This window comes from Hemicordylus capensis, chromosome 3 (genome assembly GCF_027244095.1).
Source record: "Hemicordylus capensis ecotype Gifberg chromosome 3, rHemCap1.1.pri, whole genome shotgun sequence".
Classification (NCBI taxonomy): domain Eukaryota; kingdom Metazoa; phylum Chordata; class Lepidosauria; order Squamata; family Cordylidae; genus Hemicordylus; species Hemicordylus capensis.
Genome location: NC_069659.1, coordinates 356709997 through 356732907, shown reverse-complemented (window position 1 = coordinate 356732907; position 22911 = coordinate 356709997). Strand labels below are relative to the sequence as shown.

Sequence of the window (22911 nt, the reverse complement as noted above, 5' to 3'; positions counted from 1 at the left end):
GTCCATTTCCCCCATGCCAACAACATCTGGTGGAGCAAAGAGTGCCGTAGAGCTTGGCACTACTGGGATTCTGTTGATGAAGATCCAAACCTCAGTTGCAAGAGCTGACCTGGGGCCTGATCCAGATGGGTGTCATGCTGGGCCCAAAGCAAGGGCCGTGGACTGGAGGCTAGGAAAACATTTGCAGCCTGTCAGGAGTCTGTTCCAGCTCCATGGACTTCTGGCCTCTTCCTCCATTTGTTATCTTTATACCCAGCACTGTAAATCCAGAACTTGCTGAAACCCAGGCACAGCACCCAAAGCCCACTTTGGTGTGACCACTTGCCTTGTTCTTTATGCCAATAAGGAGAACGGCCGTCCCTCTGTTTCTTCACTCTCCTCCTTTCTCCATGGCATGAGATCCAGGACGTGTCTATCATCAGCTTTGTCACATTAACAACCATCGGCCCAAACTGGCCGTTCCTCCGTTTGCCCCGAGCAACCAGAACAGCTGGGAAGAGGAGTGTTTCCTAGCGGCGTCATTGTTGGCTGTGGGACAGGAGAGACGCTTCAAAGTGCTTGGACACTGGACACAGTTGGAGCTGGTTGCTGAAGGAGATGGATTGTGCAGAAATGAAGACCTGGAGGGGGGGGGGTCACTTCTGCTGGGGCTCAGCCCTTAAATTCCATAGGAGATACATAGCAGTTACATAGCAATCTGCCTTCCGCTGAGTCAGACCCTTGGTCCATCTCGCTCAGCATTGTCTACACAGACTGGCAGCGGCTTCTCCAAGGCTACAGGCAGGAGTCTCTCTCAGCCCTATCTAGAGATGCTGCCAGGGAGGGAACTTTGGACCTTCTGTATGGAAGCAGGCAGGTGCTCTTCCCAAAGCATCCCATCCCCTGAGGGGAAGATCTTACAGAGCTCATACATGTAGTCGCCCATTCAAGTGCAAAACAAGGTGGATGCTGCTTAGCAAAGGGGACTCTTCGTGCTCGCTATCACAAGACCAGCTCTTCTCTTTCCGTGTATTGGAGTTCAGTTGCACAGAGACCTACCGGTGTACGCCCAAATACAGGTCGGCCCCATTCATGCCACTTATCCGCTGCAAATATGGAGGGCGGGGATTATGTGGATGACCCTATGCCAACAACACCTTCAGTGCATGGAAGTTGCCTTTGCCCCCCTCCCAGCGTTCTTTCCTTCACTCAGGGCTCACACCCACAAATAGAGGCCAGTTGGCTGCCTTCTTTCTGGGCTTCCTTTTGAACTCCCTACAGGTCTGAGATGGGCACATCATGGAGAGAGAAAGAGAAGATGGTTTATCCTGTGAACAGAGGAGAGGAGAGAAACAGTGCCACTCAGGAAGGTGGATTCGGGCATATCAGCATGACAGACTTCTGTGTGGCGTGTGGGGTGTGCACAGACTGTTTGGTGTGGTTCAGTCTGAATTCGGTTCAAATTCTGACTAAAGCATGGCAATGCAAACCAGTTCGCTGAAACCAATCAGCTGGGCCAGTCAGTTCGATGAACCAGTTCAAAGCGGTTCGCAATTGAACTGCTCAAACTGGCCAAGTTTACGGCAGTCTGGTTAGCAAGTGAACCGGTTCTGCACATCCCTAACTTCTATGCACTTACATCAGTCATCATCTACCAGTTTAGTTGTCATGACTCCTCCAAAGAAACCCGTGAGTCATAACTTTGTGAGGGTGCTGTGGATTCTCTAACAGAGACCCCTAGACCACCCCACCTTCACAGAGCTACGGCTCCCAGAGTTCCTTGAGGATTCCTTGAGTTCCCAGAGGGTTCCTACAGTTCCCAGAGTTCCTTGAGTCCAGTTAAGTCTGTTGTGTGGGTGTGTCCTAAGAGAGGGGTTCTAGTCTGACAACATACTGAAGGCTGGGGACCTATACAGCTGGGGACCCTCACCTTAAGATGCCTCATCAGGGCTAGTTCCAAACTCTGCTTCTTCTATCGGCCAGCTTTGGACTTCTGGGCACTTGACAGGTCTCTCTCTGGTTCACCTGGGCTGCATTTTTGATCTGCTGCATGAGCCAATGAACTGGTTTCAGCAACACTGGGCTGGCACACATTAATAAAGAGGTTCCACGTCGAGAGTGCACCCGTCGGGATGTCCCAGTGCCCTCCCGGCATGTCTCTTGATCATGTGTGGGGGTCACTCATCCAAATGGCCCCGAAACACCCGCCAAATATTTGTGGTGTAGGTGGAGGGGCTATTTGGATGAGCAGCCCTCACACATGATGAAGGGACACAGCAGGAGAGCATTAGGATGTCTGGATGGACACACTCTTGGTGCAGCCCTTCTTCACTTGCACGGTCCCTGTATTGTTGGTTGTGGTGGTTGATTTGTTTCTGGTTCTGTGTGGTGTTATGATCGTGCTTTGATTTGCTGTGAGCTGTCCCAGGTGTCTCATATTGAGGCAGAAAGGCAGGATAAAAAAGATGTCCAGAAGTAACAGAAACAAGGACCTGTTTCCTGGCGTCTCCATTACACCCACATGGTGTGACTGTTTTGGCTCCGTTCTCTCCTGCCCCCAAGGAAATTATGGCAGTTAAAGTGATTTAAAACCAGTTCAGATGTCTTCGTGTAAATGGAGCCTATATCCTAGCCTTGTTCTGCTCCCTCTTTGTCTTCCTGGGAAGACTGAATTGTTCTGTTTCCTAGCAGTTGCACCAAATATGTGTTTTGCATTAATCCCATCAATGAGCATAACATGTTTCTTCAAATGCTCTCTGAAGTGGCCTTTAGCAGACTGCGAGGGTGTCCGCTCTGGCCTCTGATGCTCAGCTGCAATGGTTGGAGGAGGCTGTCCCCGTCTGACGAAGCTCTTGCAAACGAGGAAGCTCTGCAGAATACAGCAGACAATCTGCTTCTACCAGATGGGAGCCTTGACCCACTCCTGGTTCTTGCAAAGGTTCCTCACTGTTACCTTGGAGTACACAGCAGGCTGCATGTTAAAAGTGCAGCCGAAATCATGTGCCATGATGATGATGATGATGAGGAGGAGGAGGAGGAGGATATAAATAAACTTCATTTGTTAGCCACCCCATAACAAATTGTTCTCTGGGTGGCTACCAACACATTAAATAGCATCCAGTAAGAACACATAAACACAACAAACAAATCATAACACAAAACATACAACATACAATACAAAACATTTTTAAAAACCCTTTAAAAAATAGAATCAAATTAAAAAACCCATTTTTAAAAGCCTGAGTGAACCGTCACCAGAGCCCTGGACCAGGGCTGTGCTTGTCCAGTGGGAGGTTGCTCTGCTTTTAGAAGGGCCACTGAGCAGCCCCCAAAGGTTTAAAAGGCGATGTCCAGTCCACCACATCCTTGGCTTTCTCTTTTACCAAGAAGTTTGCAGTCTTTGTGTGATTGGAATAGTTGCCTGGGAGCATAAAAAGATCTCAGTTCATTTAAAAAGAAAAAACATGTATTTTATCCATGAGAAAACATGACTGGTACATCACGGGAAGGACACTCGTTCTGGACAGCCCCTTTCGCTTTCCTCTCCGTCATTTCCATGAAAGCTCCCCCCGCCCACCACACTCTCTTGACAACAGGATGCTCCCTGTTTGGGACTGATGAGCCCAGTGGAACCTCAGAGCAAAGGCAGACCCTTGTCAGGCAGGAAGCACAGCTGTAAGAAGCCATGGCTATATTGGCCCCCGTTCAAAAGGAGGCAACGACATTACCAGACGTGACCCTACACGACTTCTCCCTTTATAGCATTTCCGCGTCTCCGTAAACAGCCTTTTACAGAATGAGGCATGCCTGACTTTCAAAGAAGGCCTCGGGTGCGGACAGACGCAACAACAAAGAGCCACTTGTGAGGGTTTCTGGAGGGAGGCCTTGCAAGGAGACCGATGAAGGCATTCTTATGAGGTCAGCGGAGAAAAGCCCGGCGACAGGACGCGGCCCCTAAAATAGCACCACTGAAGCTTTCGCCTACAGCCCTCGGCTCTCCCAAGATGCCTGGTTTGTGGCTTTCAGACCAAGTTAGCAACAAGGGAAACTGAGTCACAAAGAAGTGAAGTCTGGTTTCCAGATTCCTGATTTGGAATCTCCAGGGTAGATTCCAAGTGCAAAGAACGGAGCCCTTTTGTAGCGGAGAAAAGTGCTTCTCTTCAGTGGTGACGTCATCCTTCAGCATGCCGGCTGTGGAGAGGGCAGAGAGAGCGCTGCCGGCAAAGGCCGTCCTGTACAGAATGAATCACTGTATCTTTGGCACAATAAACAAGAGCATCCTTTCCAGGCGTGGGCATTGGAAGAATCCATGATGGTGGCATTCAGAGACTGAGCAAACCGTCTCTTCCCACCTGGCTCCGTTCAGCGGCTTGTGAGGCTAATTTTGGTCTTTTGGTGGGCTCGGCTCCTTCATGGGAATGGGAGGCGACAGCTGTCTTTGGAGGGAGACCAAGCATCTGCTGCGTGTCCTGCCAAAGAGATGAAGAAGAGAGCATTGCAGAGGACATTCCTTTTGCTAGATCCGACTGGTGTGCTTCTGAGCTTCCGCTGCCTCTTACTCAGCTTGTATATGCATCAGTGCCAGCTTACATGGGAAGCCAAGCCAGAGCTTTGGTCCATCTAGCTCAGTACTGGTCTACACTGACTGGCAGCAGCTCTCCAAGGTTCCAGCCAGGAGTCTTTCCCAGCCCTACCTGGAGATGCCGCCAGGGATTGAACCTGGGACCTTCTGCAAGCAAAGCAGGGGCTGTACCTCGACTGAGCGACGGTCCTTTCCCCAACAGAGAGTGGCACACCTGTCGTTGTGCTCCTTGAGTGCCATTGTCCGCGAGCTGAGAAAGGCACAGGAAAGGGCCACAGGAGTCTTTAAGGGGCTGGAGGGAGCCTCTTCCCTGCAAGGAAAGGCGGAAGCATTTGGTGTGTTTTTTAATTGAGAAAAGAAAGGTTTGAGAAGGGGACCTGGCGGGGCTTATAATGTTGCGAATAGTGCGGAGAGAAGGAAGCTTTTATTTCCCCCCCTTGTAATTCTTGACTTTACAGGAACGTAATAAACCTGATTGTCTAAGGTTGGTGGTTGGGGGGGGTCAAGTCTTTAAAGCTCTCTTAGGCTTCAGGTTCAGAGGCAAAATACCTTGGGATTCCAGAGGTTGAAGATAGATCATCCTGGAGAGAATCTATCTATCTGGTCGCTAGGAGTCGACACAGACTTGTCAGCAATCAATCAATCAATCAATCACCAGATGCTGGGGGCATTTAGCTGGCAAAGGTGGCCACCCTGCTTGCCAGCTGGCCCCCAAGTCTCTTTGGCTGATCCAGTGCTTCTTGGGTTCTTACGGATCAAGACACAGATCCTTGGGCACTGTCCTTTGGACATGCCCTTCATTGAGGCCAAAATATACCTGTTCCACCTTTTCCCGAGGGTGTGGGGGCTCATTCTGCCCCAGCCATTCCTCGGTTAGACGGGCTTGTGCACAGATGGAGTTGCCTTTGTACCGAGTCGGAGGGTGGGTCCTTCTAGCTCAGTCTTGTCTACACTGACTGGCAGCGGCTCTCCAAGGTGCTTTCAGACAAAGGTCTTTCCCAGACCGACCTGGAAATGCTGCCAGGGATTGGCCCTGGGGCCTTCAGCCTGCTGCACCACTACTGGACAAGGGGGAGCACATATCCCTGGGCCAGCCGGAGTGGGGGGCCACCATGGTGCCCAGTGCCCACACTTCCCCCAGGGCAGCTGGGATGTCAGACACAGGGGGCTTGGCCAACACCGAGGAGGGCCACACCGTCCCCCTCTTTCCCCGCCAGTGATTCGTTGCCAGCTGGGTGCTGACTTGCTTTCTCTCCTTCGCTCTGAGTGGGGCAGAGAAAGCAAGCACCCAGCCAGCCCTTTGCTCTCCAGCTGGGAAGGAGAGGGGGCCGGGCCATGGAACCCCCCTTCTGGAAGCTGGCCATGTCCGCTGCGTCAGTGTCTCAGAATACCGACACGGGGGCATGGCCAGCACCCGGAAGGGGGGTTTCGTGGCCCGTCCCCCTCTCCTTCCCAGCTGGCGCCTCGTTCCCAGCTGAGTACCTGTTAGCTTACTCTCCCTTGCTTGGATGTGAGGGAGGGGAATGAGGTCAGGCCCAGGAGGGGTGGCCAGCATGTGGCATCAGACAGAAGCCTCGTGGCCAGCACGTGATGTCAGATGCAGGGGGCGTGGCGGCTCTGATGCGCACTGCCGTGGAGAGAGGGGCTGCCGGCCTGAGCCTGTCGCTGCTCAGCAGCTGCTCTGCCCCTGAGCTCGGTGGGGCGGGGGTCCCCTTTCCACCAGCCCTCCACCTTGCCACTCCACACACCTTTCCTCTTATGCTGGGGCCAGCAACAGGCGCCTGATTGCCTAGCGTGGGTGGCAAGGGGGCTTCCTGAAGTGAAACGGGATGGAAACCCACTTCTGCATGGTTTGGAGCAGTCTTGTGTTGTGGTTGCTGGCAGTCTGTGAGGAACAATCTTTCCATGGCGCATTGTCATCTGCACTCTTCTGGATCCAAATGGATCCCCAACACCCATAAAAATCTTGCATTCTGCCTTTGGAAAGTTATTTTCAAAACATCGTATTTTCTCGGGCTGTTCCTAATTTTTCAGATTCTGAGCATGGAGATAATTGGAGCCATATTTTTCACAGAGTAGTTAAAATACCATAGCAGAGTTTTTACAGGACAATATCATGGCGAGCTAAAATAGCACAGTAGTAATGGCCCCGGTTCAGGTTTGGTTGCCCCCACCTCAGAAAGGATACCGAGCAGGAAGAGGTGCAGAAACAGGTTGGCCAGATGGGGGTTCGAGCATCTTCCCTGTGATAACTAGCTAAAACATTTTGGGCTTTTTAATTTAGAAAAAAAGAAGCAGACAACAGCAGGCAAGCATGAAGTTAGAGGTTTATCAAATCTTGCATGGTGTAGGAAAACTTAGACAGAAATTTGTAATACCAGAATTTGGATTCACACAACTAAATTGATGGGCAGGAGATTAAGGACAAACCAAAGAAAAGACACACCACATATAATTAACTTTGGAACTCACAGCCACAAGCTAAAATGATGGCCACGAGCACTCGTGACTTTAGAAGGGGATTGGGCGAGATCGTGGAAGAGGCAAAGTCTATCCAAGGCGATTAGCCCCAATAGCGAGGTGCTCCAGAGGTGCACACCAAAGAGGAGTTGGGCCCAGCCCAGAGCTTGGCTTCAGTGTCTCCCTGGCTTTGGTAGGACTCCTGCTTGGACTCAAGCAGCTTCCCTGTTTGCTACCACCCTGGAGCCACAATGCCCTGCCCCGAGAGGGGGTCCCGAAACCCGGCAGGCTGCAAGGCATGAGGAATGGGATGCATTTGGCCTGGGGGGGGGGTCACACACACAGCATAGGCCTGGCCCACAACGGGTATGAAAGTGGCCCACTCCCTGCCGGGAGGTGTTTCCAGAAGTGCCCCTTCTGAGCCCTTGATGCGCTCATCCCACCTCCCCGCCTCCGCTGGCTGAAGCAGGTTCTGGTTGGTGGCAGGCGGGCCAGGGAAGGAGACGGGGGCCGGCGGGGGGGGGGCAACGTGTCTCAGCCGGCTGGCATAATTGGAACCAGGCTCGCAGGAAATGAAACCTGCCTCTCTGGTCAGTGTTTAGCCATGATGATCAAGCCACTCCGGCCGCAGGGAGGGAGCCGGAGGTTTGGTCTCTGAAGCCACCCTTGCCGTTTGCGTAGTGGCCAGATGGCCTGTGGGTTCCCCTTGCCAAGGGGTAGAGCCGGAGGCATCCCGTGCCTGCTTCAGGGGTGGAACTGGGCAGCTGGGCCATCTCTAACCAATGGCGAGGGCCCAGAAGCCAAGGGTGTTCCCCGGGATCCTGGCAGGCTCACAAGTCAAACAGAGGCCTGCGGGTAGGTCTGCCACACCCTTAAAGGAATCTTAAGTGGATGGATCAGATGGGTTTTAATGGACATTAATTGACTAATTAATCAAATGAATCTCCATAAATCTGGGACTCAACAAAACAATTGTTTTGTTTGAGGACTCAACATAGGATTCAAACATCTGTGGTGAAGAATAGAGAAATGCTTGACTAACAAGCAGAAGGTTGCCAGTTCGAATCCCCACTGGTACTATATTGGGCAGCAGCGATACAGGAAGATGCTGAAAGGCATCATCTCATACTGTGCGGGAGGAGGCAATGGTCAACGCCTCCTGTATGCTACCAATGAAAACCACAGGGCTCTGTGGGCGCCAGGAGTCGACACCGACCTGACGGCACACACACACGTATAGTTCACAGCAGACACCATTTTAGATGAATTCGCTCCTGTGTGAAAGCAGGGCCAGCGGGGGGGGGGGGGGGCGCTCAGGGCCTGACTATATTGCATATGTTTTTGTTGTGCCTCCTGCCGCCACCCCGCGCCTGGCCTGCTGCTGCCACATGCCCCTCTTTCAAACCATTCTAGCCCGACACTCTCTTCAAACGGCACAGGCGTGCTGGAGCACCTTGCAGTTCTCAAGGGCCACTGGGCCAGATGGTCAGGCTCCGTGGCCACTTCTGCTCTGCCCGCCACTACAGGGGGGTGGTGCTGAGATCACCCCCCACGCCCCCGGCCACGCACATGGCAGCTAGAATTATTTTAAAGATCAGCGGTTCAGCCTTGTGGTGGCGGGGGGGGGGGGGCTCACAATGGTGGTGGATGCATTGGGGGGGGCTCATGCCGGGGGCCCGGAAAAAAGTTTCACTGGGGCCCGAACCTGCTCTTGGCCCTGTGTGAAAGTGAGCGGAATGCCTCTTAGACAGGATCAGAAGAGGCATCCCTGCTTATGGGGAGACTGAAGGCAGAAAATCTCTCCCCAAATGCCACCTCCTTTCTGCAGTTTTTAAAAGTATTTTGTATTTTTAAAAATGGTTAGTATTTTTAAAACAATGAGGCTATCCTGGGAGCACCATGGCGGCAAACCCGCTTGTGGAGCCAGCGCTCTCCTGACCCCGTTTATCTGATTGTGTGTCTGACCCGGGGAGGGGCGATCCCTCCAATGCCCTGTACAGTTGTGCGGTGCATTACTGGGCCTCCGGGGGCGGGGCCACACAGGGCAACGCATCATCCCGGCAGCCTGGCCTTCAGCGCTACCAGCCGGGGCCGGGGCTTGTCGGGGGGGGGCGGGGCGATCCACCCATCCAAGGCGGAAGAATGGTTCGTCTGCGGAGAAGGCACGTTGGACCAGCCTTCCCCTCAGCCCGCCCTTTCCGCTGCTTGTGAGAAGAAGAGGCTCCAGTGGTCTTCTGTCGCAGGGTAGGGAACCTTGTCTCACCAGCTGTTGTTGAACGACAAGTCCGTCATCCCCGGCCACAGCTGATTGAGGCTGGGGAAAATGGGAGTTGTAGTTCAACAGCTGCTGGGCCCTTTCCAGATTACCCGCTTCAACCGTGGTGAAATGCTTCGGCTTGGCAGAGTCGCATTGAAAACGATCCCCAGGATCCGTGGAAATGAAAGCTACTTTTTCGCATCAGACATACATTGTTATAGCACTAAATCGCAGCCATAAAATCCAAAACGAGGCATCGGAAATGTGAACGGCGCCCTGCTGGCAACGTAGGGACTGCAGTGTCACAACACCGGAAGTGCAGAAGCACCCATCGCAGCTAGGTTGTGACACTGCGCTGGGGGTTGATCTGGAAAGCACCCTGGAGAGGCAGAGTGGCCTCACCCTGCTCTATAGGATGCCGCTTTTTAGCTGACTGAAAGGATCTTCGAGCCGTGTAAGGTTGCTGCCCTCCTTCCTTCGAGGCCATCCTAAAACCCAGCTTCCCAAACCAGAGAGTCTTTCTGTTCTTCCTCCCTCCAAGGATTTAAGTCGTTACCTCTGCCACTCCTGTCATGATGCTGTTTCTGTCCTATGAAACAAAACCAGGGCTTGTGATTCCGTCCAGCAGTGCAGCAGCTTCGAGGTCTGCTCATTGTTGTCTCCATGGCCTCCAAAACATCCAGCATTTGGCAGATGTGGTCTGTTTCAGCTTCTGCTAAATCAATTGTCCCAGCTCAAAAGCCCAGCACTTAAACCCACTTCCTTAAAGACTCGGAGTAGCTTTGGAGGGAGCACTTAAGAACACAAAAAGGTCTCCTTTCTCCTTGGGATTTATGGGTTTCATTTCTTCTCTCTGCCACATCCCAAAATTGCTTTTCTATTTCCAGATGGAGCTGTCTCCATTCATTGCCTGCCCTCTGGTTTTCCAACTTATGCAATCCTCGCATAGTTGGTCACAGTTATAAAACTTCTGACCACTCTCAAAGGCCATCTCCAAGCAGAACGAATGCCTCCACTTCGGGCCCAGGCCTTCCCAAGGAGATGCAAAGAGTTTATTTTATTTTATTTATTAAAAGAGTTGCTGGATTCACAGAAGCATTTTGCAGCAGGCTCCCCACTTCCTCCAGTGGCAAGAGGTCCCACAGGCACTGCTCCCCAGCTCCGGTTCCCTTTAGATGAGGGACCACTGGAGAGTCACTGTGTTTTTGCAAAACCTGAATTATTTCCAAATATTCAAGTGGAGCAGGGCTTCCCAGCCTGGGGCTCCCCAGTGCTGTGGACTACAGCTTCCATTATCCCTAGTCACAGAGGTGGCGGTGGGGAGGAGAGCCCCCCAGCGAGCCACTGGTTGGGCCTCCTGTGTGCAGCAGCAAACAGGGATGCTGGGAACTGATAGAAAGCCTAGAGGGGTCTGGGCGTGATCCCAGGTGGATCCAAGGGCTAGACTCCAAAAATCGGGTATCTTACCCCCACCCTTTTCAGTGTGATTATCAGATAGATGAATGTTTTGATGAGAGAACACAGCAAGCTGGCACATTCCAGACCCAGACAGCCCTCCCTATGGGCAAATCTCTGCAGGGTCGAGTGTCATCTCTTCCTTTCCACCTCTGGCCTTTGTGCAAAAATGACCTTGGGCATGTACAGCCCCCCCCCTCCACATTCTCCCCCCCCCCGCAGGTATTTCCCATCAGATACTTTCCTAGAGGAAACATTTCAAGGGCTGTTTGAAGTGGCCACCAGAAATGCAAAGCACTCGCACGGATGGATAAAGGAACGCTTGAGGTTTCAAGGAGCAAAAACGGGCATGTTTGTGCCTGGAAGTCAGAAGGTGGGGCAGCAGCCACAGCCCTCCAGGGACTGTTTGCTCACCTCGCGGTTCTTGCCGGGACGTGCTCCGTGCAGAACACGGTGTACGCTCCGTCAACGCAGCCCGGGGAGGAAGGCTGGGCCGCTGCCTCCGAGAGAAGAAGCAACCGTGCCCCTCCAGGGGGCTGTTAGCGGCTGCCGCTGCCAAGGCCTTTGCAGAGATGATGAGGACCAAATTCTTGTGCGTTGTGCTGGAGAGAAGATCGGACCTGCTCCAAGTTTCAACAGGATGTGAAATGAAGGGTTGTAATGGATTTTCCCTCTCCACGTGAATAGAAGCTGTTGTGAGAGAACAGAAGCAAGAGATGTGGGCATGTTTCGGGGTGGTTAACAAACAAGAACCTAAGGACAGCCCTAGTGGATCAGGCCCAATGCCCACTCCGTCCAGCATCCTGTTCCACACCCTGGCTCACCAGATGCCCCTGAAAAGCCCACGGGCAAGAGATGAGGGCATGCTTTCTCTCCTGCTGTTGCTCCCCTGCAACTGGTATGAAGAGGCATTGTGCCTTTGAGGCTGGAGGTGGCCTATAGCCACCAGACTAGTAGCCATTGATAGACCTCTGTGCCAGGAATTTATCTAAGCCCCTTTTAAAGCCAACCAAGCTAGTGGCCATCAGAGGGAGGAGAGCTGGTCTGGTGGTAGCAAGCATGACTTGTCCCCTTAGCTAAGCAGGGTCTACCCTGGTTGCATATGAAAGGGAGACTGGAAGTGTGAGGAGTCGGACAGTAAGAGATTCCCCTCAGAGGATGGAGCCGCTCTGGGAAGAGCAGAAGGTTCCAGGTTCCTTCCCTGTCTTTTCCGAGATAAGGCTGAGAGAGATTCCTGCCTGCAACCTCGGAGAAGCCGCTGCCAGTCTGTGAAGATAATACTGAGCTAGATAGACCAATGGTCTGACTCAGTACATGTCAGCTTCCTATGTCCCTCCACATCCTGTGGCAGAGAGTTCCATAGCTTGATTATGCACTGCATGAAGAAGTGCACGAGGCCCTCCTTTTTTTGCAGGGGTTCCGTTCCACAAATCTGTGATATTTGAGTGCTTAACCTTACCCAAACAATGGGGCTAGGTTTGGCACTCAGGCAGGCAAGTGGCTGGGACACTTAAAGATGCGCCAGCCATTCACCCGGCCTCTTGAAGGCTCCCTTTGCCGGGAAGCAGAGAGATGGCCCTTTAGATGGCCCCTCTGCTTGCTGCCCAGCTGGCACCCTGGGAGGTTGAAAGAGCCTCCCTCAGCAGCCAGGAAGGAATCCGCTCCCCTGTGCCCCTCTTGAAGCCTCCCTGGCAGAGCGAGTGGCTGGGAATGCAGTGACTGAGAGGCGAGACACCTGCCAATAAGTGGAACTACCCCCGGGATAACTGAACTGGTGTGCAGGCAGGGGGCCCGCAAATAGGCAAATCCACGGAAAATGAGGGTCTCCTGTACTTCCTTTTGTCGCTCCTAAATGCCCTGGCCTTCAGTTTCATGGCATGACCCCTGGTCCTAGTGTTGGGAGAGTGGGAGGAAAAAGTAATCTTGCATAATAATGAAGTTGTTGTTGTTATTCTGAAACCCACAGCTGAAAATCCAAGGGATTAGTCCAGTACAAATGGACATTTCGTTTGCCACAGGGAGCAGGATCATTTATGGGTGAAGAGTCTGAGACAGAAGAAGTTTGTTTAAAAGCCCTACTGGAAAGAATAACGGATTTGTGATGAATCTCCCTGGTATGTTCCTCCCGGCCCGGCTGGTGGTGGCCAGAAGATGCCCCGGAGATTCCTGCCCAGGGATTCATGGTGCAAATCAAATCCAGGCCATGTCCCTGTCTTGGCAGTGTCTTCTGCGTCTGCTTCCGGTCTCCCCAATTCCGGCAGTTCTGTGCTGTGGTCTTGCCCCTGAGGCCGAGGAGAGCCTTCCTCCTCCCCTCATAAGCTCTTGGGCGGTGTAGTATTTGGGGTGTCCCAACTACCCTTGAAAAGGTTTCCTTCAGGAAACTTTCTCATGGGAAATGCCTTGTGAAGAGGAGAGGTGTGGAATGTGTGGTGAGGTTGGGGCAAGGCGTATCCAGCCACAATTGTGCCTGGTGTGGTATTCTAGCCAAAGAAGTCTCCCAAGCACATTTTGCTCCCTCTGCTTAACATCCGATTGATCCCCATTTCAGAGACAGGAGAAGGAGTCGCTCACAGATGCACACAACTTGTGCCTGTCCTGCCACGCTAGAAGGAGCCACCCAGCCCGCTTTGCTCTTTGTGTTGCTTGTGTGCTTGTGGGCCCACAAAGGAAGGGTGGGGTGGGGGTCCTCTTTTTGGCCTGGTGGGGTTGGACTAGAGGACCTTTGGGGGGTGGAGGGCAGTAGTCAGGATGTGAATGTCTTGTTTGCTAGCTTTTGAAGGAGGTTCTCGAGTTAAGGCTTCGTTTCAGAGGGAATCATTCTCTCTTTCGGCAGGAAGGCACGCTATGTTCAGATTTAACTTTGTGAGCCAAGGGGTCCCTAACCTGCCACCAGTCTCTGATGGAGCCGCCTTCCGCCCACAGGAGACTTCTTGGCATCCCTTACAAGGGCTGCCTTCTTCCGCACATCCCTCGGTGTTTGTCTTCCTTCTAACTGGAGCCGCCCGTACTGCTCTTGAACCATCTCTGTGGCTCTTTATGGCCAGCCTGCAGCCGGCAGTCCCTCGGCTGTGTCCTTACCTGCCCCCGTGGCCAGGCCTTACTGTGCCACTCCCAAAGGAGCTCTGGACCCATCCAGTCCCTTCACCCAGCCTGGAGCTGGTCTCGGCTCTCATTTCCTCTCATCCGTGCCTTTAAATTCTCCCCCAGCTCCAGAGGAAATCCACTGTGGCCGATTTGCAAGGCTTTTCTGAATTGCTGCATGAGAAGGCAGACAGTCAGGTTTGTGGAGAACCCAGTATGCCGGTCTCTGTTGGTTTAACCCTTCACACACACCCCAGTTGCTCCCTTTTGGGTTTCTGCTGCCACCACCAACAGTTTCCAGGCAGGTTGGCCATCTGTGCCACCCTGAACCCCCCAGACACTCCAGGGGCATGCCACATGGATATCCCCGGAGCCCAAGAGACACCCTCAGAATCCAAGAGCCTTCACAGAGTGTGTAGCTGAGCCGTGCACGGGTAGGGCTGACGTAGCATGAAGCATTTAATACAATGCTGTATTTAAAAAAGTAAAAGCCTTGGCTGTTGGAGTGAGAGAAAGGAGCAGAGTGTACAGGCAAATAAAAGTCAGGATCAAACTAGGGGGAAATGGCACAAAATCCCCAAAGGCTTTCTTATTGACTTGCTAATGCAGGTGCCATGGGATCAGGAGGCAATTCTCAGAGATGCAAAAGAGTTGCTCAGAATCCAGCCAGGACGCTTTCCAGATTAGACCCTGCAATGGGATCACAATGTTTCTCCAAAGTGTGCTGTGTTGTGACACCGCAGTCCCTACGCCGACAGCAGGGTGCCGTTCACATTTCCGATGCCTTGTTTCAGATTTAGTCGCTGCGATTTATTGCTACAACATTCTGTGTCCCGCGTAAAAAGGTTGCGCTGTCTTCTGGCTGTGAGTTTCTGTGAGACTGCTCCCCCTGCTGGGCGCTTTGCTATTTATGTTTTGAAAGTGATTTGCCCGAAATGAAGCATTTTGCCACTGTTGAGCGGGTAATCTAGAAAGTGCCAGGAACAAAAGAAAGTGTGGCCTCAGAGTTGCTTCTCTTGAAAGAGAACTAAGCACCCACTTGGAGATCTTCATTTCCTCACTTATAGGGACAGCATGAAAGAGGAACTTTTTACACACTGGAAATCTGGTTTGTCTGGCTGTCTGACACTTCAGAGGATTGACATCTTAGCTGACAGGATTCCATGGTCACCTTTGCATGTGTGAAATGTCTTCAGACCCGGGCAATGGCTTCACCCACCAGTGGATCTTAGGGCAGTTCACACGATCAGAATGAGGGGAGGAGCAGCCTCCTACCCTGGTTCGGGAGGTGGGAGCACTCACGTTGGCCAGTCGTGTGTGAGCCAAAACCAAGGTTGGAGGCACCATCCATGGAAATCTGCTAAGCCATCGCTGGGCCAGGGGGCATTTCCTCTGGTACAGCTGCTAGGCAGTTGGAGCCCTCGTCCCCTGCTGCCGCTTAGCAGACAGTGAGGCCATGCACACCATCATAAGTTGTGTGCTACCTGGGTTTGGGAGCTGTGTGTGCTCCCAATCTTTGGTTGTGTGGAAGCAAGGTAAGAGGAAAAGCTACCCAGGTTCTCCTCCGGCCTTGCTTCCACACAATGAGGCTGTTCTCATGTGCAGGCAAAAGCGAGTTAAAGCAGCCCGGCCCGGTTTTGCCTGCGTGTGAGAACCATCGGGAGCCGCTCAGCTCCCAGTGGTGGCGCCATGGCAAAACTGCTTAGGAAGCCCACCTTCAAACAGAGGTTAAGGGAGCAAGCCCTCCCTGGAGCTTGTTTTTCCGACCGTGGTGCATTGTGGGAGTTCCGAGGGCCTCCCGGCCCCCAAACCCCCCTGTTGCTGGCAGTGGCGGAGCATCGTCTGGGTGCGTGATCCACACGCCCAGCAAAGAGGAACCCATCATCTGCGGGAAGGTGAGCTTTTAAAGGCAATTCCTCCCCTCTCCCCTTCGAGCCCTTTCTCAAGATTGTGAGAAAGGGCTTAGTCAATTCTACCCAGCTTTTCCTCCTCCCTTGCTTCCACACAACCGAAAATTGGGAGCACACGTAGCTCCCAGATCCGGGCAGAACACAGTTTTTGCTTGTGTGCATGGCCTCACTGCCTGCCTGCCTGCACCCTCTACCTACCTTATTTGTAACCCACACACACTCAGAAAACGGGAATGTGTCCAGCCCCCAAACCAGAGTAGGAGGCTAATCAGGATCCAAATGACCAGGAAGAGTTTGCTGGTTGCCTGACTTCAGGGAAACTGAGTTGTTTTTTTAGCCATGGAAACCAGCACGGAGGTTGCCCACAGGCCAGAGGGAAGCTGCCCTACACAGGGCCTTCTCTTGCTTTGGGCCTCTTGAGCAGGCAGGAGAAAGCACCCTGGTCACCACGATGTGCGCCTGCTCTTTCACTGGAGTGTTTTCTTCGGGCTCTGCCGAACTGTTTGCACAGTACAAAAGGTGCTGTCTCTCGTTGCCAATTCAACAAACAGTCTGTTTGATGAACCCTGGCAGGCACTTCCAGTTTCCGAAAAAGGACTCGTTCTCAGCAACAGTTTCATGGGCATGCAAGAGAGAGTCCGCCTTGCCGGAGGCATCCAAAGCCGGCCAGCTGGCCTCTGGGCTGTGCTCAATGCTAAACCACTCATCTTTTTGAGAAACATGGTGTGGCAGTGGTCTGCGTGGGGGAAACGGGCAAGGACTGCCTTGCTAGGTCAGACCAAAGACCCATCAAGTCTGCTTAAACAGAGATTGGGAGCATGTGTGGAGAGGCCATTCAAAGGAACATGGTCACCGTATCTTAAGCAGGACACTGCAGAACTGGGAAAAGGTGCAGAAGAGGGCAACCAAGATGATCAGGGGCCTGGAGCACCTTCCTTAGGAGGCAAGGCTACAACACCTGGGGCTTTTTAGTTTAGAGAAACGACGACTGCGGGGAGACATGATAGAGGTCTATAAAATCATGCATGGAGTGGAGAAAGTGGAGAGAGAGAAATTCTTCTCCCTCTCACATAACACTAGAACCACAGGTCACCCCTTAAAACTGAAGGTTGGGAAATTTAGGACCGACAAGAGGAAGTGCTTTTTCACACAGCGCATAATGCATCTATGGAATTCCTTGCCATGGCATGTGGTGACGGCCACCAGCTTGGATGGCTTTAAAGGGGGTTTAGACAAATTCGCGGAGGACAGGTCTATCAATGGCTACTAGTCTGAGGGCTACAGACCATCTCCAGCCTCAGAGGCTTGGCTGGCATCGCCTCTTGGGCCATTCAGGTGGCAAGCCGTGACCTTTTCTTCTCCAGGACTTCAAAGGGGCGATGGGTGGCTGCTGCGTTGACTGGTCTTCATCTTCGTTTTCATGTGATTGTAGGCAGATTGTTGCTGCTGCTGCTGCTGCTGGTTTCTTGTGTCTTTATGATTTTGCGATGGGCTGTTGTAAACTGCTTTGGATAATTTAACAGAGAAGCCGTATAAAATATTTTAATGAGTACCAATGATAAGAATGGGAGGGACTGCTTGTGGAGCAGAAGCGCCTGTTCCCTGGGAGAGAGAGTGACTTTCTTTCTTTCTTTCTTTCTTTCTTTCTTTCTTTCTTTCTTTCTTTCTTTCTTTCTTTCTTTCTTTCTTTCTTTCTTTCCCTCCTTCCTAGTTAAACCAGCTGGACAAGGCGGCCGATGCCGCACACACCTTCTTTTTGGCCAACCCGGAGCACATGGAGGTGCAGCAGGACATTGAGAAGTACAAGACCATGGCGGGGAAGGTCGATTTGGTGGACCGAGAGGCCAGGCAGCACATGGTAAGGCTGGGAGGCGGCAGAAGGGGTCCCTTGGCAGGGCTTCAGTAGCATCACCACCATTGCAGCTTTCTGAAGGAAAGTCCAGAGCAGTTTGGAGGATCCTGCCAGGCAAAATACCTGAGGAGCATCAGAGGAAGCCTTCAGTAAGGAGGAGGACAATTCCCCAGAAGGGGGTCTGCATATTCATTGGGCCCATCCTCATGACCAACAGGAGAAGCAACCAGCCAGGCTCCAAACCCTGTGCACATGCCCAAGAACCGGCCATGTGTTGGCAGCCATCAAGGCAGGAGGATGAGAAAGTGGCCGTGTGCTCGCCCCAGGATGGTGTGGGGCATGCTTTTGCTCCGTCCTCACTGCAGTGCTGGGTAAGCCACGCCGGTGGGCCACTGCTGTCCTCCCCAGATTGCAGCTAGCTCATGTTCACTTCCTCCTCCTCCTCCTGCCTTGATTCTGCAGACACACAACCTGTCCTCCTGGGTGGGGTGCGCAGCCTTCCTGGCTGTCGGGTGGCACCGGGTGGCGGGCTCAGGGTGCTCCTCCGTGGGTGTTGGGAGCCAGCAGAGGGGCCCTTCTCTGGGAGGGCTCCTCGTTCTCAGGGCCTGGCACAGGCGTGTCCTGGCAGGGAGGGTTGGGCAACTCCATCTGGAAAGGCATTTTCACTGGCCTTTTCCAGTCTTTTTCACTGGCCTTTTTCCAGGGGGCGGGTGGGGGGGGGAGTTCACATTTCTCAGCAGAATTTCTCAGCAGTCTTTGGTGCAGGGTCACAGTGAAGGAGGAGGAAGATCCAAGTTGGTGCCAATAAACCAAGGACTGGACCCACGGTCTCTCTGTGTGCCCATCAGGCCCTCCGCTGCTGAGCTGAGTTTGGGCTCCCGGGCAGTGGTGCTTGCAGTCCAGAGACCTCCATGTTGCTGCTGCTGCCGCGGTTGGTTGATGACCCTTGGCTGGTCTCCAGCGATGCCTTCCACGCTGGCTCCTGATGCCAGCCCATTCTTGGTTTTACAGGAGGACTACCTTTCGGGAGTGAGGCATTATGACAAAGAGGAGTACCACCTGGCGATCGATTTCCTGGAACGGGCGCTGAAGGGATACGACGTTGCTGACGCGGAGTGTCGGGTCCTGTGTGAAGGCCCACAGAGATTTGAGGAGTATGAGTATCTGGAGTATAAAGCCAACTTCTACGAAGCCATCGCGGGTGAGCGCCCCAGCAGGTGGAAGAGGCTACCAGAGAATCTACTCTCAAAACACCTCAGAAACAACAAAACCCAGGGCCCCATGGGCTTGTGGGTGGTTGGCACCCTATGTGCACTACAACACCACGCACTCTTGGCCACCCTGGTCCCTCCCAAGTGGAGTTATGGGGCTGCTGAAATCCCCATTATTCCCAATGGGGGAAAGCTTAAAGATGGGCAAATTTCAGAAATTCTTTAAAAATTACCCCTTTCACCAATTTATTTGAAATCTAGATGGTAGCAGGCACCCATTGGGGCACTACCACCTGACCCACTCTTCTGCCCCCAAAAACCCCTTTCTGCCCTGAATCTGCCCCAAAGATATGCCAACTTCAAAAATCATTTAACCCCCCCCCCGGCCCAATTCCTTTGAAATCTGGGTGGTAGCTTCCTCGTACCCATTGGGCACTACCACCCACCACAAACTGCTCTGGGCCACCCTAGTGCCCCCCTATAAGGTTACTGAAATCCTCATTATTCCCTATGGAAAAAAGCTTAAAGACGCACCAAATTCAAAAATTCTTTAAAAATCATCCCTTTGTCCAATTTCTTTGAAATTTCGTGGTAGCTTCCACCCATTGGGCACTGCGACCCACCCCACCTTTTGGCCCCAGGACCCTTTTTTTATCTCAATCGATTTGGATTTGGAAAATTCGGGGACAAATCAAATCTGGGGTGATTGGGGGGAGGTTAGATTCGAACCCAAAACAAATCGGGGGTGTTTCAATTCAGGTACAAATCAAAACAAAAAAAATTATTTGTGTACACCCCTACCAGGGATAACAGTGTCCCACTGGTTCTCACTCTTCCACCATGTTTCCATTATGCCCTCTATATCTATTTCTTCATTAGCAACCAAGCACTCCAGCTTGCCCATCTTGGCTGGGAGGCTTCTGGCATTGGCATATAAGCACCTCTATGCTGAATCTCATACCTGGTGCCTGCTATCTTTCTTTTGGCCATTTGATCTCTTTGACCAGCTGGCACAGCCTTCTGTCTGCCTTTTATCTGGTTCTACTCTGTCCCCTTCTGGTTTATCTGGTTTATCATCCCTTAAGGGATGGCATTTGCTTAACTGGATACTGCCCAGCTCCTGTCAGCTATCCCCCAGGTGTCATTTTAAAAGCTGCTCTGCGACCTTCTTGATCTTAGCAGACGTTGCTTGCCAAGATCCTCCTGCCACAGCTCGGTCCGAGACACACCTGGGGGCTCAGGGCTCCCAGTTGCAAACTCCCAGTTGCTCCGGAAGGCAGGAGAAGAGACATCCATGGAGAGAAACCAGCGCTCAGATCTTGTCCTCTGTGGTTTCTTGCTTGGCCCTCAGCCCAGCAGGGTTAAGGATGGAGAACATCATAAACAGCTTGATTAGCCATCCGAGGAAACGTTGGCCATAAATCAGAGCGGCTTTGGCTGTAGAAGGTTGGCTTAGTTGCACTTGAGTCTTGACACAGCCTCTGGGTTGTGGCTGATTTCTACTGCTCTTGCTGCTACTATGGAAAATAAAGATTAACCTGTAAAGCAACGAACCACAGGAGTGCAAAAATCCAAGTGCCTGGGAGTTCCTAGGGCCTTGTGCCTCGAGACTAGTGGCTGGCCCCTGACCGGCAGAGGAGGGGTGAAAAGCAGCCTTCTCCCCCTCCACAGCCTCCTCCTCTTGCTCGGTTTCTTTCCCAGCTTGACCCCACCTCACTTTCATTCCCACTGACCTGGGTGGGGGTGGGCCAGCAGAGATGTGGCCATCACTCACTCTCTTTCCTCTCCTAGACCGCCCTACCTAGTCCAGCAGGATGCCACCAGCAGGGCCTTGTGCATGCTGGCCGCCATCTTTCCCCACTCCGCCATCTCTTCTCACCCTCTCCTTTGACTGCTCTGCCACTCTTTGCTGTCTCCACACATGCAGAGGACTGCTGGGGCCATTTGGGGGAAATGATCATCCTCAGAGGTGATGAGTACACGGCCCACAGCCCCATTTCAGATCCAGCAGCGCTTCCATGGGCAATTCAGTTGAACTGTGTTCAATTCTAACCCTCTCCATTCCTTTCCATATGGCCAGTCTTGACACCCATGCCCACAGCCAGCCCTCCAAATCCCCCCCCCCTTGAGGAAAACGGGGAATGGTTTGAGTTTCCTCTTGGTTGCGATGTGCATTTCAAACATTTGCAGCTTGCAAAAGCTGCATGGCAGCAAAGTGCAAATGTTCCTGAAGCATTTGCCCAGCTAACAGAGAGGTAGATGAATTGAATTGCTGACCTTGGCTTGTGTATTCAGGACCTGGCATGGTCTGTCTGCAAACCTTTTTATAATAAGCCACCTTTTCACAAGCACCCCAAAGCAGTAAATCATGAGTTCTCTATTCTATCTCAGGAGTGTCCTTTGCTTTCAGTTTCTGAAAGTAGATCTTACTGTAGATCTGTGCGGTTAACCACGCAGCTCTACCTGACAAATGGCCAGCCGGCAGGCAGTGCAGGAAAGGCAGCTGGGCCTGCTTTGGTGCTCCCCTGACGCTTTAGAATGGGCCACTTCTGCCATGGATGGCGCCAGGGTCAGAGGGGGTGTCTCGGCCCCAGAGGAGCAACGGTTGGCCTGAGACTGATTTGTGTCTCAAAGGCTCCTCTCCAAGCAATTTCTTCTCTGCTTAGCTCAGCCCCTTTGGATTTATGCATTGATTACTGACCTCCCACTCTCGGAATCTTGACACTTGGTTTAATTGCCATCTGAAAACATCTGTGGAGAAAAGAGCTGCCCACAATCCACTCTGTGTAACATTTCCCAGCTGGGGGTAAATTCTGTTTTGTCAAAAACCATGAATTCCACCTCACCACCACCCCGCCCCAAGAAAGCATCTCCTCTAAGGAAATAAAAAAAATTGAGGACCTCCAAATTTACAAAATTTTACTAAATCTTGTTTTCCTTATTGGAAGGAGGGAGAAGAGGGAAGGGAAGGGAAGGACCCCTGCCTGGAGCTCCCCCCTCCCTGCCGCCACCCCCATCTCTCACTCTCCACAAAGTACACATGCTCCTAGCCCCTGTTGGCATGCCGTGGGATCCCACATGTAGCGGCATCTTTCCAGAAGTAGGTGTCCTGGCAGAGCACTTCTCCAGTGTGCAGGCAGTGCTGGGCTGTTGGAGGGCTCTGACGCGACTGCGCATGTGCCAGAGGACTGGGGAGTTGCATGCGGGCTGGAAGCAGACGCGCTTCACTCATCAGGATCTCTAGTATTTCTTATTAATAAATGTTTTCTTATTAATAAATGAGGGGACTGGTAAAAAGGAAGCTGAAAGGGAGAGTCAGAATCACTCCAGAAAGCATGGAATTTATTTAAAACCACAATAACAGAAGCTCAGTTGGAATGTATACCAAGGAGGAAAGGTACCACTAAGTCTGGGAGAATGCCAGCATGGCTAACAAGTAAAGTTATAAAGGGGAAGAAGACTTCTTTCAGAAATTGGAAGGCCTGCCCAAATGAAGAAAACAGAAAGGAACACAAACTCTGGCAAAATAAATGAAAAGAGACAATAATGGAGGAGATAAGAGAGTTTGAGGAACTTTTAGCTAAAAGCATCAAGGGGAATAACAAAAGCTTATTTAAATACATCAGAAACAGGAAACCTGCCAGGAAGGTGGCTGGACCATTAGATGACGAGGGCGTGAAAAGAATGATTAAGGAGGCTAAGGAGATTGCAGAGAAGATGAATGAGTTATTTACATCAGTGTTCGCAGAGAAAACTGACCGTATTCCCTCCCCAGAACTGAGCTTCTTAGGCTGAAGAAGTGGGCCAATTTGAGGTGACAAGGGGAGATGTTCTAAACTGTCTTGAAAAACTAAAAAGTAGCAAATTGCCAGGGCCAGATGGCATCCACGCAAGAGTTCTGAAGGAAGTCAGATGTGAAATTGCTGATCTCCTAGCAAAAATATGTAACTTGTGCCTACAATCAGGCTCTGTATCAGAGGATTGCAAAGTAGCAAATGTAACTCCAATTTGGGAGGGTGGGATTTGGGGGCAAAATTGAAAGTGTTGACTCAATGTGTGACAGAGGTTTGTTGGTTGTTGTTTTTTAAAGGCCAATTCTATGCTAGGGATCATTAGGAAGGGGA

At 52.1% G+C, this 22911-nt stretch overlaps 1 protein-coding gene across 1 annotated transcript in view; it reads left to right on the top strand.

The window, feature by feature from the left end:
* The window catches only part of P3H2 (prolyl 3-hydroxylase 2), a 118721-nt gene that overhangs the window by 68026 nt on the left and 27784 nt on the right, over window positions 1-22911 (top strand). The window contains exons 2-3 of the mRNA XM_053311923.1: window positions 17436-17582; window positions 18588-18777. Of these exons, the coding sequence (XP_053167898.1) occupies window positions 17436-17582; window positions 18588-18777 (337 nt within the window). The remainder of the gene's footprint in view (window positions 1-17435; window positions 17583-18587; window positions 18778-22911) is intronic.